The sequence below is a fragment of the Periplaneta americana genome, chromosome 9, assembly GCF_040183065.1.
Source record: "Periplaneta americana isolate PAMFEO1 chromosome 9, P.americana_PAMFEO1_priV1, whole genome shotgun sequence".
Taxonomy (NCBI): Eukaryota; Metazoa; Arthropoda; class Insecta; order Blattodea; family Blattidae; genus Periplaneta; species Periplaneta americana.
In genome coordinates, this window is record NC_091125.1 from 59991763 (window position 1) to 60011684 (window position 19922).

General features: G+C 35.7%; 1 protein-coding gene and 1 long non-coding RNA gene across 9 annotated transcripts in view; one reads left to right on the plus strand and one right to left on the minus strand.

Annotated features, from left to right (window-relative positions):
- Positions 1–19922, minus strand: part of LOC138705986 (uncharacterized) — a 394464-nt gene that overhangs the window by 371137 nt on the left and 3405 nt on the right. The gene's annotated exons all lie outside the window — the stretch shown is intronic.
- On the plus strand, positions 5387–18311 carry LOC138705973 (uncharacterized). Of its 8 annotated transcripts, none has more exons than XM_069834810.1 (5): positions 5387–6199; positions 11654–11769; positions 13111–13350; positions 15898–16490; positions 17710–18311. In XM_069834810.1, the coding sequence occupies exons 3-5, from the start codon at positions 13132–13134 to the stop codon at positions 18092–18094; spliced, it is 1197 nt and encodes a 398-aa protein (XP_069690911.1). In that variant the 5' UTR covers positions 5387–6199; positions 11654–11769; positions 13111–13131; the 3' UTR covers positions 18095–18311. The 8 variants fall into 8 exon arrangements, with proteins under 8 accessions (XP_069690911.1, XP_069690910.1, XP_069690912.1 ...); XM_069834812.1 differs by lacking the exons at positions 5387–6199; positions 11654–11769 and adding exons at positions 6770–7047; positions 9065–9174; XM_069834807.1 differs by lacking the exon at positions 5387–6199 and adding an exon at positions 6770–7047.

Sequence of the window (19922 nt, forward strand, 5' to 3'; positions counted from 1 at the left end):
AAAACGAGATGACAAATTGAATTTATTTGAATTTTATTTACAATTAACGCTAATTATTATAGTAACAGAACATAATCTTCTGCGACATTATTGGATTTCCAGCCTCCATGACGTTTCCGTCGTTGTCTTTCGATTGCATATCCGAGAATAATCGAAAACCTGAACTTTAATGAATAGGTGTACTTTAATGACATGCATTAAAGGACTGCTACCAGGTGTATAATTACTACATTTCGGCATGGTCGAGCATAAAGTTTCTTCATTATTCAAAAAAGGAAAAAAATACTCCCCAGTGTGATCTTGTGAAATTTACTTTTGGGGTTACTCTATGTAAGAAATAAATTATACACATGTTAACAAATGTTATTGTTAATAAATGAATGAATTTACGTACAAAGTAAAGAACAGACACGGCATTATCACAGTGGAATCGTCATGATGTATTTAGAGGGATAACGTGAAGTCTCGTCGTTTTACGAATTGAAGCGGTTATTCAAAGGGCCCAACTCGTCATTTTACAATTTTATAGGAGGAACAAAATGTTAATATTTTAGTATCAAATAGGGTACGGTCACAAAATCAATTCATATATTTAAGCTCTTCCGAGAAGATGAGATAGATATAACTTTATTCTTTCTGTGACTGCTTGAAAACGGTTAATTATAATTTGAAATAAACAGAATTGGCCCTTTTCTATAATATTACTATTTTAGAAATGAATTTCCTTTGAAATCCTTATTTATGTAATTTCAACATATTATGTTAAATTCTGAGCTATAATATTAAGGCCGTGTCTCAAAGCTACATTTTCAGCTGAAGTGAACTAGATTGTTGAGTAAATACCCGGATGTGACGTCAGAAGTTATGATCCAAAGCTACAAAGTGCATAGCAATAAAGTCAGTAGTAGCTAGTAAACGAAAATGCTTGCTTGATTGTTGACTTTTTCACTAAAAAAACATGGATACCTCATCAGCAACTGGGGTTATGAAATCTGAAGATGATTTGGAACTGAAATAATGTAAATATAATGTAGAATAACACGTTAACTTTAAACACTGATGGAGAGTTGAAAAAGACATTCGTGGATATCGTTTTACATTGGATGTAGACGTGTATGACTGGTGAAGAACTGATTCGGTTTACAGCCCACAAGCTTTTTTAAGAATGGGATTGATCGTCTTTTTTCGCTGTAGAATAAATGATAAACAGTTTTGGAGATTACTTTTGATGTTCTATTATACTTTTTGGCATCTGACCCGTTTTCATTTGACTGCTCCTCATAATTACAATAGTATACTGTAGTAGAGTTGGTGGACGAACAGACTGAGAAATTAACAATAGGTTCGTTCCAACAAGCGGTTCATGGATCAGTTCATGTGCGGTTCCTGTACCATCTTATGCGCATGCGCTAGTTGAGCATCTGCTATGGGATTGAAACTGGACTGTACGCTGTTGGAACGCTTTCGCGGATCGTTATGTACTAAATCCAGAGATGCTATAACTGTGATTATCTTTGCTAAGAACGGGATGCTTATTACTATCGTTTCGCAGCTAATTCTAATTGCAGAAAATAGAATTTCGATCATTTTCTATTAAAAGATGACAAAAAATATGGAAGGCAAGAATTCCGCTAATTCAATGTCGAGTACAGGGGGACTCTCATCCAAAAATAGTTTTTTTTTAAATTATCAATGTATGTACGTTATTTATTACACTTTTAATCAAAGTTGCATGTTGAAATTGTAATAAACTATTTCAATACCCAAATAATTTCCATTCCCTTTCTCTTTGGCGAAAATTTAAATTAAATCTCTAGTTTTATTATTCGTCTGTACTGTCACTTTTCATCTTTAACCTCATTGATGTGAACAGTCGATCATGTCTCTCTTCAGTATCCAGGAGACGTTGCTGAGCTTATGCGCATGCGCGTCTTGCGTACTCTTCCATACATGCCTCAATCCACGGACTATTTTTGACCGTTCCGAACCCGTGTCAAAAGCTTGTTGGAAGCCCGACTGCAGTACACGTTTCCGGTTCAGGACTGGTTCGGATTGTGTTGGAACGCTTTTTCTGTACTGCGCATGCTCACGATGGTTACGGTCGGTTCCTGACTGTTGTTGGAACGAACCTAATGAACGACAGACTTACGCTGTAGATCGGGAACAGACGAATAAACAGAAAAACGGGAGGACCATCAGACAGGAAAACTCAGACAAACGACCAGGTAGGTAGAAGATGGTAGGATCGACTGATGACAGATAAAAGAACCGAACACGGGCAGCTAAGAGAGTTTAGCTCATTATAACGACCCAACGAGCAGTAAACTCTTTCTTTTTCAATTCCTCTTTGTTTGTTGAGCTCAAAGAGTTTGTAATACTTACTAGAGACACATACCCGTGAGTGGCAGGCAAGAAAAATGTCACAAATTGAATCGGCTAGCATCCGCCATTAAAGGGAGTGTTTGCGGCGCGAAATTCGAAAACGGTACCACAATACATTGATGTAGCCTCGTGATAGACACTGTTTTAAACATTTTTTACCAAGGATGGATCGTGATGAAATAAACATAAATGGCAGAGGAGCGCTATATTTATTAAAGTATTATAATGATTCATCTTTGGCGATATTCTAAAAAATAAATTAAATCACCCATATACACTCGGGATAAGTATGTGAAATATTGAATAATGGCAATGTCAACATTAATTTTCAGTATTGTTTTAAGGACATAATAATGACTATTTACTGTAATATTTAAAATGATCTATTTTTCAGTCCTTTCATGCAAAGGAAGAGGAAGGTATATGGTGCTTAGAAAATATTTAGTGGTGAAATATGAGATCATAAAAATTCTGGAAGCTGATTTAAAACATAATGAGAATAAATTTTATCATACAACAATCTATTCATTGTGTAGTTGATGACCACAAAGTTAGAGGTCAGACTTTTTAATAGAATTAGTAGCGGTAATAGTAGGCCTAGGAGTAGTGGTAATAGTAGGCCTAGTAGTAGTGGTAATAATAGGCCTAGTAGTATTGGTAATAGGCCTAGTAGACCTAGTAGTAGTGGTCATAATAGGTCTAGTAGTATTGGTAATAGGCTTAGTAGACCTAGTAGTAGTGGTCATAATAGGTCTAGTAGTAGTGGTGATAGTAGGCGTAGTAGTATTGGTAATAGGCCTAGTAGACCTAGTAGTAGTGGTCATAATAGGTCTAGTAGTAGTGGTAATAGTAGGCGTAGTAGTATTGGTAATAAGCCTAGTGGATCTAGTAGTGGTGGTAATAATAGGCCTAGTAGTAGTGGTAATAGTAGGCGTAGTAATATTGGTAATAGGCCTAGAAGTAGTGGTAATAATAGACCTAGTAGTAGTGGTAATAATAGGCCTAGTAGTAGTGGTAATAGTAGACGTAGTAGTATTGGTAATAGGCCTAGAAGTAGTGGTAATAATAGACCTAGTAATAGTGGTAATAATAGGCCTAGTAGTATTAGTAATAGGCCTAGTAGACCTAGTAGTAGTGGTAATAATAGGCCTAGTATTAGTGGTAATAGTAGGTGTAGTAGTAGTGGTCATAGTAAACCTGTAGTACCGGTAGTGGTAATAATAGGCCTAGCTAGGCCATCACCTATATTTTCACTAATTTCTTTGCATTTAATACAACCAAAAACTAGAAGTACATACTGTACAATACGGAAATTACATGATTAATTCATTTATTGTGAAACAAAACAGTTTTAGACAGATATAGTCTGAGGATTTTCTTATGCACTCTGCTATTATAATCCATTGTAATATGATGGCACCTAACCATTGCAATGCATTGTTGAAACCAACCTTATAAACCTGATTAATGTGTTTCTGGAAAAACTTTATCCAAGAAATATTCCGACATTCTGTAAACACATTCAAAGGAGGAACTGCATTTGGAACATTCTTTCAAATATTAAGATATGCATGCTTTCCTGAGCATTCTACAATAGTAGCTATGTTCGAACATTTATTTGCGGCGCAGTATTTCACCATTTTCTTATTATTTCCCTCAAGTGTACTAATATTTATTCGTACTCCTCAATAAGCATGAACTGTTCGCACTCCCGGCGAAGCATCAACTCCCTTTAATGGCGGCCGAACAGCGGTTCAATTTTGTACGCGAAACTAGCGCCGTTGGTGTCTCTAGTTATATATTACAAACTCTTTGTTTGAGCTGAAGGCGAAGGTAGAAGTAACCTTACAAACGTTGCGAAAATAACTCTGTACTAACAATGGGGAAGTGCAGCTACAGCTCTTATGAATAATCCTCCATTGCTTCCTTCGTATTTCAGAACGACATTACAAAGTGATGGTTTACTATACATTGAAAAATATCGATACATCAAAAACTAAGAAGAAATAACATACTAATGCCCGTGTGCACCATTCTCGATTAAAATTTGACCATGGTTAAGTTGGCACTTGACCATCTTCAACGCTAATTTGCGGAGTATCAATCTCGATCAATGTTAAAGAAGCGAGTTGATGATGATCAAATTTGATCACAGGTGTGGGACCGATTATCTTGAATTGAACGTGGTCAAGTCGAGAAAACCAAAATGGCGGCACGATTTGACGTACTTGATGGAATTGAAGATGAAATTATGTATCTTGAACACGAAAATCACTGCGGAAATAACAGAATTGGTGTTATTGTAGAAAGAGTAAGTTTGTAGATGAATAATAAAAATGTTTTTTTTTTCTCAAAATAGACTAATGTTTTATATATGTTTCTGCTTTGGAAGATCGGGACTTTACTTGAGGACAAAATATTATTTAGGCCTAACTGTCCAATTTTGTTAACATAATAATAAAGTAGTTATTCTATGCCGGTAATAATATAGTAAAACTAAATGACCATTTTGTAGAATGCGAGATTATCACTTATTAGCTATAGATTTGCCGTTTGAAACTAGGCCTATTAGGACCTACATGACGTTTTGGACAATTAGGCTATTTACGCTTGAATTAAGAGAAATTACACGGATACCTTTCTTTCCCTCTTACTCCAAAATTCCAACCTTTTGAACACAAAATAAATGGATAAATTTCAGAACAAGGATACTTTCCTTTCCCTCTTACTCCAAAATTCCAACCTTGTGCACACAAAATAAATTGGCACTAAAAACTTCCTTTTCGTATGCATGATGATGCGTATTCGACATACACAGACAAATTGCTTTTTTTTTATTTTAAAATAATTGTTAGCGAGGTATCCGTAATACTGAAATTTCCCCAAATAAATTATTGGCACTGAAATGTGTTTTTTCGTAAGCAAGATGATGAGCATTCGACAAACACATATAAATCTTACTCTTTTTAGTAGCCTATTTCAAGATAATTGTCAGTGAGGTATCCGTATACTGAAATTTTTCCAATTATTATCAATAATATGAAATAACCACTGTATAAATTACGTTACAAATTATGTGGAATTATGTAAACACGTATAACTCATGCTGAATTGTGAGGTTAAATCCAACCAGGTAGCCTGCTTTTCTCTTAGAGAACTTCCGTCAGTACTTTTATTCTCTAATATGGATGCACAATTGCTGACGAGTTCTAAAGGAATTCCCACTTCGAACTGTGAGAAGTTCGGTGCTCTTTTCTTTTTTCCTTCCATGATTATTGAAACTTGTTATTTGAAAACTGCGACGATGTTTGAAACAGTCCGACAAACAAAAACGAAGCGATAATTGACAGAGTGCGTTCGTTCGCTGTTTTATACACGGTAACCTAGCGCTCAGATGATTCTTCTCAAGCGAGCGTACCGTCAGCTGACGGTACTGAGTTGATCGAGGGAAAATGTCGGTGCACCGCATCTGTAACTTGATCGTTGTCAAGAATTAACCATGTTTCCATGATTGCTGATAAATGGGCTAGATGATCGAGAATGGCCATAAGAGTAGAATCTGATTTAAAATAATCAAAGGCGTGAGAACGTCACATTTCACCTCTATAAAAGCTCACCATTACAACATACAGGTTTATCTCTGGGAGTATCGCATTTTACGCGATAACGAATTCCAATCTACATTTCAGCAAACATTGGAAAATGTCAGAAGATAGCGATGCGATATATTGCTGTTAACTTTACAAGTGAATGGTTGGGCAGCAATAGGTTAAAAATTAGCATAAAACTTACTTCATTTTTTCTACAAAAATAAAAGGTGAACATTATTTATAATACGAACGATACTAGTATTTCATTGTAACACCAAAGTACGGAATAACAGGAATACAATTTATTCGTGAAGACGAAGGTGACAATATTGATGGCAGCAGCGTTGACAAAGATGGTGATAACAGTGGCGGTTTAGGTGAGAGTGGTGGTTAGTGGTTGTTGTGGTGATGGTACTGAGTTTGAATAATGCTAGTAATTTATTTATTTATTTATTCATTCTGGTGTAGTTAAGGCCATCAGGCCTTCTCTTCCACAACACCAGGAATACAAATGCAATAATAGAAATAAACAGAGAAAAAAATACACTATTTACAAAATAAAGCTACACAAAAAATAAAGAGAGAGAGAAAAAAACACTATAAACAAAGTAAAGCCACACAAAATATACGTAGGTTGCAGTCACACAAACTTTAAATGAGTGATTAAGCATCATAATTAATTGTATCCTAACTAATTAACATAAACAAAAAACTTACAATTTTAATCCAGATGAAAAAAGAAAAAGAAAGAAAAAAAAAACACAAATCAATACTTCTAGCAATATCTAAAAACATTAACTAAGACAAAATTTTGCACTGGTAGTGACGTTATAAATAATAGTGGTTATAGATATGGTGTGTAACGGTATGTGCGTGAATGTTTCGTTTCTTTGTAAATCCGACTGAATGCCATTCTCAGAACTTACATTTCCGATGTGACGATTCTCCGCGCATGCGCAATTTTATCTTCGGCCTCCAGCTGGATGTTAGGTTACGCAAGGTGCGGTGTGTCGTTGGTCCGAGCTCGGAACAGAAGATTGGAGTGGAGATTATTTCTTCTCCTTTTGAGAATCTGGTAACCATCAATAGTTACTGCATGTTAGTTGTGTAAGGTATTAAGTATCGTAGATACGTATTTTTAGAATTTGTGAATTCTAGCCACGGCAAACATTTTGGCTTAATCGTTGGTTTGACTAAATCTAAATCCTAAATTGGAAATCTCGTGATTTGCCGTGGTGATGAAACCTTTGCTCTGATAAATACACATCAGGAATTACACTTTTCAGGAATAACAAGAAGATACATAACTTATTATTTCTGTCTGGGTATGATGCTAATGATTATTTGGAGTCGGTTGTTAATGTGTTTGGAGGGATGATTAAGAATTCTAAATATTAAGAAATGCTGTGGAATCTGAATGTAGATCATATTGCTGATTTGATTCTGAAGTTGGGTATTTATTTTCCCAAATATATATTGAACTTCATTCTAAAAATTTTTATTTAAACTGACTGAGATTACTGTACTTTAAATTCTGATTGTTCGGTCTTTCTTCTCCTTAAGTATGAATGAAGGATCTAAATTTTCATTGTTGTCATATTGCATATTATGAATTACAGTGTTGAAATCAATTCCGATGTTGGATTACTGAAATATACAGTTATTATCTAGTTTATTTACTTACAGACTAGTTCATTCCTTAACCAACCTGCTAAATTATTGCATCTACCTTTACTTCCTTCAACGGTCGTTTCAAGTGACAGTGTTGATGATAGTAAATAAATTGTGTGAAATATGCACTTTATTTACAAAGCACAGATAATGAATAGTTCTGTAATCATTTTGCTCATTTGCATTAAGAAATGTTATTACTGGCCTAGATCATGACGGCAACAACTTTTGTCAGGTTTACTATGCTCCCATCTAGTTGTAACATAAGGAGTCACGTCATAACTCCCATTATGAATTGAAGAGTCCACTGCAAGAATGATGGATGTCATTTGGAATACATTTTGCAGGAGAAGCGATTGAAAGTTTGAAATGCTTAGCGCTCAAAGCTTAACTGTGATTTTCCGATCATTACTGGACAATGACTATCAGTGTTAATGCCATATAACTCTGTATGTACATTCTATATGTCTTAAGCTATGCATTGACAGTCTTGGTTCATTTTCGACAAGAAAGTGACATCCATCATTCTTGCAGTGGACTCTTCAATTGCATTAGCGACTGCACTGCCATCTCGTGTTCGTTTACGGCGGATGGGTGGCGATCCTGGTGGTTGTTCTGTTCAAATGCTACCGATTTTAACACAGGAATGAGCTAACATAGGGATAAGCAATGTATATTATGTGATCTGGAGTACTGGTAAGATTTGTGGTAAGAAGTTACTCAACGCTTAGAATTAGGGCATATAAATGTTTAGCAATGATTCTGAAGTAGGTTATCAAGTTTAATTTACATTTCATTCCACACATTTACAGTGACAAAGTGATTAATAATCAACATACCTATATATATATATATATATATATATATATATATATATATATATATTATTTTAGTAGGTTATCTTACGACGCTTTATCAACATCTTAGGTTATTTAGCGTCTGAATGAGATGAAAGTGATAATGCCGGTCCAGCACCGACAGCTACCCAGCATTTGCTCATATTAGGTTGAGAAAAAACTCGAAAAAACCTCAACCAGGTAACTTGTCCCGACCGGGAATCAAACCCGGACCACCTGGTTTCGCGGCCAGACGCGCTAACCGTTACTTCATAGGTATATGTAAAGTGAATAGTGATAGTTTATTCCGAACGTTAAAAAGTTAAGGGTAAAAGAAACCGTCAGCTAACACATCTATGTACAGTGAAAAGTGTTTGATTAGTGTGTGAGTAATGATGTCATTTACATGATTATAATAGTGCAAGTACAATGTATTAGGAAGTAAGGACAATTGCTCGAAATGGTCCACCGAGGACGTACTCTAGAGCCACCACATGTATATGAGACATGCGACACTAATGTCTCATTCATTCATTCATTCATTCATTCATTCATTCATTCATTCATTCATTCATTCATTTTTAGTTGGCCTGGTTGGCGAGTTGGTATAGCGCTGACCTTCTATCCCAAGGTTGCGTGTTCGATCCCGGGCCAGGTTGATGGCATTTAAGTGTGCTTAAATGCAACAGGCTCATGTAAGTAGATTTACTGGCATGTAAAAGAACTCCTGCGGGACAAAATTCCGATACATCCGGCGACGCTGATACAACCTCTGCAGTTACGAGCGTCGTTAAATAAAACATTACATTCTTAGCATTCATTCATTTTATTCAAATACGACTTATTATACAAGGTAGAAGGTGTTCAATGACAATAACATAACATGGTAAATCCTTTTAAGACAAAAAGAACAGAATTTTACTTTGATACTTTTAATTTTCTTATAATTAGTGGATAATCGACTTTGCTTTTAGAAAAATCTTCAACATCACAGTAAAAGCAGTAGCACTTGCACCTCTTCTTCGCGGGAGTGACAGAAATACTATACTGTGTAAATAAACACTGCCTGCTGCACGCCTTGCTCTGCAAAACGCTCTATAAGCTATACGAGCGAACTCAGTCCTTACTGTGAAGCACGTGTCTATATTTCAATAAAGTATCATTTCTTAATTATAATGTATTAATAAATGAAGCACTAAAATATTCTTAATCCGTAAACGTGGCGGAAATATTATGAAAAAATATTTGTTGCAACTGAGAACTCAAATACAATGACGTTTATAAAATGTGTATTTCTAAATGTGTTTAAAAGATACTGTAATAGCATCAATCAAGTAAATTAATTATTTCTGGGAAGTCTAAGCTCAAAGAAACGAATTGGTAGGCGACTTTTCCATTCATACTACGCAAAGGATTCGTGTATTAAAGAACTGCCACTAAACAACTTCCATTCTGTATGCACAGTTATTATAGGTACTGTTTTAAAAGTCAGCATGTTCGATGGTAACGCCTAGTTTGTTGGATATTTTGTAAAATTAGGGAATATATATATATATATATATATATTTCCCCCCCCCCATCAACTATTAGTAGTGTTCTGAAGTGACTAGATTTGAGCCAAGATATTTCCATTGATCGGCCTGGGTAGCGTAGTCGGTATAGCGCTGGCCTTCTATGCTCGAGGTTGGAGGTTCGATCCCCTCCCATGTCGATGGCATTTAAGTGTGTTTAAGTGTGACAGGCTCATGTCTGTAGATTTACTGTCATGTAAAAGAACTCCTGCGGGACAAAATTCCGGCACACCGGCGACGCTGATATTACCTCTGCAGCTGCGAGCGTAGTTAAATAAACCATAATTTATTTATTTTTTATTTCCATTGCCGTACGGTGCTGACAAAATTGCCTCATGTTTTGATGCAGACTTCTTACTAATCTAGGTATTTTTGCGTCTGGATTTAATTTTAGCGTGTTTTACACATTAATATTATTATACGATCCACGACTAAAATTGTTAATTTTATCTGCAATGGAGACCAAGAAATGTATTTAACAATAACTATGGCAAACCATAGCTCTTACCTCTTTAAACCTCTTTTCATTGTCTGCATATACGTGACTTCTTTTTTTCTAATTTAATTAATTTAATTTAAATTGAAAATAGAAACATCAAAATTTTATTAACACATTTATTCAATAATACCCGAGGCATATTCCAGGATATTCAAGATTTCTTAATCAAATAATCCCACTTCTGTTTAAGCAGACTTTATATGAGATCTCAACTTCATTAAAAAATTATTTCTTTATTTCATTCTTTCTTTTTTTGCCGGTTTAACCTCCCCTTTTTCCGTCTTATGCGCCACTGCGGGTAGGGGAGGGAGAATCATGAAATCACACACTAGACATCTCACAAGTGCGGTCCTCCCTGATTTGAATAGCAGAGCCCAGAGCCACCGCAGATGCATCACAAGACAACGGATAAACACCCAGTCCGTGGACATAGACAAATTTCTTACAACGCTCACGCCGGAACACTAGGTCGGGAAGCTCACGGGCTATCCACATAGTCACAACGACGGACATTAAAGAACTATAAACAAAAACATTTCCTCCATGAATATTGTCCATACCGGCAACAACCTTGTTCAATTGAGAAGAGTAGTTGTGAAAACACCTCATTTCAGAGATATTGACTTGACTTAATTCCTCTCGTTTCTGCTGAAACATAGTGCATCCGTGAAACGTTTCCAATGTTCTCTCCGTCCTGCTAACGCTTTAACTTCTAACCATGACTTTCTCATTCCTGCAACTTCACTCTCCACTGTTCTTTTCCATGTCCTTCTTGGGCGGCCTATCTTTCGAGTTCCTAGGGGATTCCAGTCCAATGCATTCTTCTCAATAAATCCATCTCTCAGAGTAGGCTATGTCCAATCTAATTCCATTTTCTCTTTTTGATCACAATCTCAATGGAGAGCTAATTTGCAGTTTTCCAAAGATCTTCGTTGGTTATATTATCTGGCCATCTAATGTTTATTATACGTCTTAGACAGCGATTTATAAAAGTCTGTAAAGATTTGGTGATATTAACGGTAACTCTCTAAGTTTCACATCCATAAAAAAGTAGATACTGACTTTACATTTGTGTCAAAGATTTTTAATTTAATCTTTCTACAGATGTTCCTGTTCTCCATATCGGATACAGCTGTATGAAGGCTCCAGTTGCTTTTTAATTCTCTGTTTAGCAACTTCACCTCACTAACCATCTTTAGTAACTATAAGTTACTTCCTAGGTAGGTAAAAGATTCACTTCTTCTGTTAAAACAAATTCCTAATATGTTTTTTCATTTATCCTCATTTCTTTAGTTTGTCTTATATTTATATTTAGCCCAGCAAACTTTGCTTCTTTTTGGAGAACCATCAACTTTTCTTTCATATCAGTAATTCTTGCTGACAACAGATAAATATTATCTGTAAATTATAATCTTCCAAACTTCCTCTTAAACCCCATTGTATTCCTCTGTTGCTTCTTCTTGACGTATTTCTCATAACATTGTCGAGTAGCAGTAGAAACATTGTTGAAGAAAGAACACATCTCTGTCGTACTCCATTCTTGGCCTCTATATATTCTAAAAGCTTTCCTTCCTGCAATATTTTACATCTGAATTCATTATACATATCTTTCATTAAATTCAGTATTTTACTTGGTACTCCATATTCTTTTGGAGTTTTCCACATTTCAGTTCTACTTAAAGATTCAAAGATTCTTTCAAAATTAGTGGTTCCTATATCTGCCTTAAGCAACTCTGGCTTTATATGATCCTTACCAGGTGCCTTTTCATTTTTGTCTGTTTTAATGCCAGTCTTATTTCAAGATTTATTTTCGGATTTTCGTTTCTCAAATCTATATCTTGATAATCTTGTAATTCTTCTTTGTCTTTATCTGTATTCAGTATATCTGAAAATATTCTTGCCACCTTTTTATCTGTACTTCCTTGGTTCACAGGCTGTTTTCTTCTTTGTCTTTCACAGGTTTACTCTTTCTAAAACTATTCTTAGACAACTTTCGTGTAATCTGGTACAACTGTTTAGTATCTTTCCTTCTCTCCGCATCTTCTGCAATTCTAGCCTCTTCATCAACCCATCTTTTCTTGTCTTTCCTTACACCCTTCTCAACTATTTTATCTAATTCACAATATTTACATAGTTTGAGTCTCTTTCTACTGTTTTCTTGTCCAGAGGTTCTGAATTAACGAGTAATTCGTGGTTTTAATTTATAATTCTGAGGATAAATAATTCATTCATACATTGACCCTATATAGTTCCAATTAAATGTAAACTCTCAATGTCCACTAATATTTTGTAGTGTACATTTCTGCACGCACGATCTCTCGCTCGCTCTCTCTCTCTCTCTCTCTCTCTCTCTCTCTCTCTCTCCCCGTAATAGAAGTACTTTATACAAATAGCAATTAATGAGCCTTTTAATCCATTCTTCAATTTCATTACACAACATATTTCAACAAGATTTCTTTAAAAGAAACTAGTGCTTTATGGATTCCTATTAAATATCATTCATATGATTATAAAATGAATGATGTGAGAATGACATAATCCATCTGTTCATTTTATTTCAGTTAAATTCGTACTAAACCATCATGGCAGATAACAACGAGCTCATTAGGCCGGACTGGATGAATACTTCTTTCTTTGAGAAGGCTCTGAGATCTGCGGAAGAAGACAACAACATCACAGTAATTTCTAGCGAGGTCAAGGCAGCGACGGCAGCTGGGGACAATTATGGAAGTGACATGTACAGAGCAGTAGTCCAATTTAAGCGAGAAAATGAGATAGAAGAGAAGTCTATTATCATTAAGGTATTTGCATTCATCATTGGAGATAATATGTAATTTCAGTTTCTTTCCGTGAAATTAATATACACATTTTTTATTTATAGGCTATACCTTTAACATTAATGTGTTTGTAGTTCGCTATTTGGACCTAACATCCAGTTTCAAATTCTGTGTTTGAGTGTAATCATTCGCCAATAAATCCAGGCTGTTTATGAATCATCGTCATGCATGAATTCAGAATCTATTGGAGACATTACTTAAAGTACGAGGCGCGTCCAGAAAGTAAGTTTCCCTAAGACCGTGTACAAAAAGAAAACACAATTTCATGGAAAGATTTATTGGCACAAATGGTAATCCCTGGAAGCTATATCCGACCAACAGATAGAGGTGCTTCAACATCCTGGATCTCGCTCCCAGCTATTACAGCTTTTCTTACACCTCAAGAAATTTCTGTCCGATCAGCATTTTCACAGTGACAGATAGGTGCAGACGGCTGTCACACACTAGTTCCGAAGCCTGTAATAAACTATGTTCACCGATATAGATCCTGCAGACCTTGCCTGTGAACATATCCCAGGCGGCAAACTTCAGCGACATAGGGATACAGAAGTTGAGCCCATGGTATCACAAATGTCTCAATTCCGGTGGGGAGCTCATAAATTAGTGTTTTCTGTTCCAATAAATTTTTTCATTAAATTTTGTTCTCTTTCCGTAAACGGCACCAGAGAAACTTAGTTTCCGGACGGCCCTCGTAATTGATTGACCTTGAATGCTGGAGCATCAAATGGAGCTTTCTGAATGTTACCTGGTATATAAATACACAAAATAACATTTTGTTCTTCACATTCAATGAATCTTAGTTTTACTCTGTTGCCTTTCAAAAGGGGAAAAATTGTTCTTACAAAGAATTGCCCAGTTTGGCTTATTTATCAGTTACAGCCACATTTGAAATTCAAATGTTCTTTGCAGAAGGAGTTAGGCAAATTTATAGGAAAAAGTTTGAAAATTCACAGAGGGTTTGGCTAATAGGACATAGAGTCAAGATTTTTTACTCCTTTGTTGCATTGTTAGTAAGGGAAGATATTTACCAAATTTATTTCTTAATAGAAGCTTACTCAAATCATCAGTTACAGTAGGATCCATATTCTGTACGCTTACTAAATACGAAGCATTTAGGGAACAATATCCTTTTTATAGAAATTTACCGTATTGTCTGCAAAATTAAGATTTATATTCGTAGTATGCATCAACGCCTGACAAAGTATTGTTTAATTCTTAATATAAGCCTGTTGTAATAGTAAAATGCACTTTCGACACTGATCAAAACAGTCAGGAAATCTGATAGAAATCTGGTACCTATAACAAGTTACGAGTTTTCATGATTGGTCACTTCTACGAGTATCCCCGGTATCACGTCTCTGTGAATGTGTCATGGAGACAGTACGACTTGTTTGCATTTATAGTAGTAAGAAAATATGAAACATGTTCTATGTTACAATTACAAATATGGACTCTCCTGTCATCTTGTATAGTGCTTCACTGGTATAGAGCATATGATTTATTTCGCAAGATTATACGCTCATGCACCTTTTCCTTTTCAAATGATTTTGGACAATTCTTGGAGGAATTACTATTTCCTTAATTTTTCCAGACTTTCGATTAAGGTAATGAATTCCGTACGAAATATTTTGAGCATTTCTGCATTTATCATCATCATCTTTTTATTCTTCTTCATAGAGGGATTGGGCACTTGTGTCAGTTTCGGTTTTGAAGGATGCTTGCAACCATAATGGTTTTGGGTCATCGAGGTTGATTACTCCAAAGCTTCATAAATACATTCAACATAAAAGTCAGTTAAAAAGTTGCCTACATTCGGTTTACTGTTTTTACTGTCTATGATCCTAAACCCATTGCGTACAGTACATGGTATTACACGCTTTATATGCAAATATATGTCGTTGTCCCTGCAATAACTCCTATGTGACATATTTATCGATTTTCAGATTTTTGCTCTATTAAATAACTTAAATAATGATACAGCAAATAATAAAATCTCCTATATGTAATTATGTTTCTGTGTTTCGAAAATGTAAGAATTCACAGTCTCCTATGTACGGCTGTCATAGGATGAATAAATGTGTTTTTTCTTCCTAATGAAAGATTTTATATTTTGTACATAGCAGTTATTGCAGGAACAACGACGATATGTAACTCATTTAACATAGCAACGCAGACGACAGAGTCATATTTTTTTGTTAAGAGCTATTTAATGTGTAACAGTTTTCAAAAGTCCATGATGCATACAGTCAATCCAACCAATTATCTAAAATAACACAAATTACAAATCACGTCTACCCTCAAATGGATTTATGTTAAGCTGAATTTGTATATGAAATTTATTACTCTCAACGGCGTTTCTAAATATCTTTGATTAGAAATGAGCAACGAGTAATATTAAGAAAATATCAGTAGATAATAATATGGTCCAACAAAAGTCACGTATCATTAACATCAACTCAAGTGTTCTTATGTTATTTCAATGAACTTTACTATTTCTATATTATGTTTCAGGCTGTAACTATGACGAAAGTATTCTACCACGAAAAAGCTGTGTACGCTGTCGTCCTCCCGGCAATGTACAACTTACTGAATGAGGTGCCTTCTTTAAGTAATCAACTTTTCGCTGCAAAATATTTCTACTCTCATTTGGATGAAACCGCTCCCTCAATAGTCATGGAAGATCTGAAAGTCAATGGTTTCCGACTTGCCGACAAAAAGCAATCCGGGTTGGATTTGAAGCACTGCCTTCTTGTCATGAGAACAATTGCACGTTTCCACGCTGCCTCCCTGGTTTTGTACCAGAAAGATCCTACAATGTTTGAACCACTAATGAGTAACGTATTTTCTAGAGGTGAAAACAAAGGAATGGAGCCATTATTTAGAGGATATGTCACTAGAGTCGCTCGAGAAGTGGAAACATGGCCGGATTATAAAGAAAAATTTGCACACAAGTTGCACAACCTCCGTGAGACAGCTCAGGAACAATGGCGCCTAGGAATCACTCGAAATGAAGATGGATTTAATGTTCTCTGTCATGGAGATCTGTGGCTCAACAACATGATGTTCCGCTACTCTGACAACACAGGAGACGTCGAGGATATCAGGTTAGTGTTACACCATTAGACAGCAGTTTCCATCAGTTTTTACTTTTATTAGTAACTCTAGGTTCCTGTGTCATATCAGATGTTGACGTATCCTAGTGCTGAAGTAAAGACAACCTTCAGCTTTTGAATGTTTAATATCACTACATATTTTATAGACACTTAACCTTCAGCTTTTGAATGTTTAATATCACTACATATTTTATACAGTTCGGGAGCAGTGCATGATATATAAGGCTGAGAAATGGTAAATATGAACTGAATCGAACAAATTTGACCTTTTTTACACTCAGTAGTTCGGGATTGAGAATAGTGAATCTGTATTTGTCTCAAGTTTATAATCTTCAACGCATTTTGAACGATAAATAAATTCATAAAGCTGAATTTGCCCAACTCTCAACGCATATGGATAAATATTATGAACACAATTAACGACAATTATTTGTTACTCTTCCGTCGTAGCAGTATTCGAAATTAAAACACTGGCTGGCAGATGCTTATGCACGGTGAATCAGTAGGAATAGTATATATTTTAGTGAGTGGTATTATGGACTATTCTGATTTAAAAACCCATGTAAACATTTGTTAAATTTTGAGTGGGTATGGGAATACAGCTCTTTGAATGTTACGCATCATAACAAACCTTGCAAAAGATAAAGAGGAGAGGGAAATGACTACGTAATATTGACTACGTACAAAAGAATAGTGCATTTCGTTCTTCCGAGATCGCCTAACGGCAGCACTATTCATAATGGGTGTAAAGAAACAACTGTTTTTAGTTTTCTTCGCTACAAGAATGGTCATGTTCTTCCAGCATGACGGAGCCCCCTGTATATTTTTAGCCGGCAGGTAACACATTATCTAAATCTCATTTTCTCCGAACTATAGATCTGTGGCGGAGGTCATGTGCATTTGCCAACAACCTCCCCTATCGATTGCTGGATCTTGCCCTTAAATATTGTTTTTGTCAAGGTTAAAATTTCTATGTAATATTATTTATATTACTTTAATTAGCTTGTATATTGTTAATTTCAAATCGTTTTCGTTGTTCGATGTAACTATTTGTTCATATGCAAATGACAGGCCTATCTCCCTTATGTTATGATTTCGGACTATTTTATCTCCATTAGAAGGACAAAAATACATGCAATGAGTTATAATTCATTTCAGATTAAATATAGAAAAATAGTTTCGTTATTAATAATTATTTTCATTATTTCAGATTTGTTGACTTCCAGTTGACCTACTGGACATCGCCAGCTGTGGATTTGCACTATTTCATTCATACGAGTGCCTCGGCTGAAGCGCTTGATCATTTCGAACTGATGATACAGGAGTACTATAACACACTCTGTGAGATCCTCACTTTGTTGAAGCACCCACATCTTCAGCCCACAATGGCTACGATTAATGAAGAATTAAATAAGAGAAGTCTCTACGCCGTGCTTGCGTCCGTCTTGATTCGCACCGTCGTTCTAGCGGACAGGACCAAGATCGCGGATATGGGCAATATGATAAAAGAGGTAGAAAATGCTCATTTGAGTGAGGAATATAACGAGTCAATGAAAAAGTTGTTACTACAATTTGAAGCAAGAGGCTGGATATGAATTTGCACAGTTTCTTCGTGTGATTTATAAGTTTCTTGAGGTCTCAACGCTTGAACTTTGTACAATCTGGAGAAGTTGAAACTTTGACGTGGAGTCTTTGTTTGATTCTAATGTTTAGTGGAGAATAAGAGAGAAAATATTTGCAAAGAATGTTTATAAATGATTAATTTTAATGTACAAATGAAAAAATAAACATCTAAATCACTGAAGTGAAGAATTGTCTTGTATATGAAGAGAAAACGTAATCTTTGGCCGCTTCATGGGCTAAAGAGAATTCGTAGTTAAGGATATATCACAGGGTCATCCTCAGTTATATGTAAGGAGAATACCATGCTAACCGTTGGATTCAAACTTCCAGAATTCATACTTCACCGAGAGGAGTAGATTTTAATACAATATAATCCTTTGCAAGGCTTTCTCGGGAAGGAAGTAAAGGTAGAAAATCGTGAAGTAAATTTACAGCACATAGGTACTAGAACAATGTGTACTTTTTCAAGAAAAGAATGGGACGGTGTAATATTCGAAGTCCCAGGTAGAAGGCACTACGCAAAATCGGAAATTCTTGCACAGGCTCAGAGAGCGAATCGCGCTATGAAATTTAGCTTCGTCAACGAGAATCTTGTAATCGGAACCGCGTATTGGAAAAGGTTTCACGTGTCCTTGCTAAGTATTCACCCACTTCGTAGAACAGTGAATTATTTTAAGAATTAAACAACACATGTAGAAAAACTTATTGATACCCCAGATTTCGTTTAGGATAAACTTTTAGGAATGTATAAATGTCCATAACAGTACATAATATACTCTATCAATTTGCTATCTGAGAAGTTGAAGTGCCAGCCGACTATCTAGTCACAGTTAAAAATGTGAAAATATCATTTATTTTCTCATAGTTAAAATTTAATTAATCTCAATCTAAGATATATTTTAAAACTCCTTCCAATGAAACTTGCTTCTTTAAAATTTTGAAGAGAATTGCTCAAAGCGTCCCGCGCTGTAGCTTCGTGATCTAAGGCGTCATGCCTGGACTTGCATTACGGAATGTACAGAAGTGGCAAAAAAAGAAATCGGACCGACCCTTGTAGCTGATTTCAGAGCCTTGTTCACTCCAGAGGACGATAGACTGGTAACTAAGACTTTCGTGGTTCGAATCCTGCTTGGGAAGGAAACGTTTTTTGTTTCTTATTGAAATTTATTGCCAATACTTTTCGATTGCAGCGATATTTTACTACTTAATTAACTTATTATTTCCAGAACATGAATTTTACCAGCTTATTTTCTCCTGGCTTTCGAAATAGGCTACGTCAGCAGTCGAAACTACAACAATTTCAATAGATTACTCGCTATCTTGTGAATGCGGGCGTGGCATGCGCAGTGGCTCATTTCGGGGACTTTGATTATTCCGTCGCTCCGGTTTTTTGCCACTACTGTAAATTGATTAAGATCTTCATAGGAGAAGATATTTTCTCATGAAATTTCGCCAGAGTATATGACGGGTGCCTACTCACCACTGTGATAAATTTGGAGTGGTACGATATGTTGCAAGACCCCGGTTCTGTTAACTAGCTGTAACAGATGGGGGGATTAACGTGCTAACCACATCCCGTACTGGTTGAATGATCGTTCATCTTTGAAGAGGTATGTGAACATGATACCAGTAGTCCGCTGGTCGGCCATGAGCCTCTACAGGTATGAGCTGTTCCGCTCAGGTATCTAATATTGGAAATGCAATTTTTCATGACATTTTATCTATATAAAAAAAAATGTTTCGGATCAGACAGCCCTTTTTCCAGTTTTTCTGTGTTCCTTATATTTTTAGCACGCGACC

Excerpts from the sequence above, each read along its gene's own strand:
- LOC138705973 (XM_069834809.1), top strand. The coding sequence starts at position 13,132 with ATGGCAGATAACAACGAGCTCATTAGGCCGGACTGGATGAATACTTCT. Across the intron at positions 13,351-15,897 it reads AGAAGTCTATTATCATTAAG|GCTGTAACTATGACGAAAGT; the intron begins GTATTTGCATTC and ends ATTATGTTTCAG. Across the intron at positions 16,491-17,709 it reads GGAGACGTCGAGGATATCAG|ATTTGTTGACTTCCAGTTGA; the intron begins GTTAGTGTTACA and ends TCATTATTTCAG.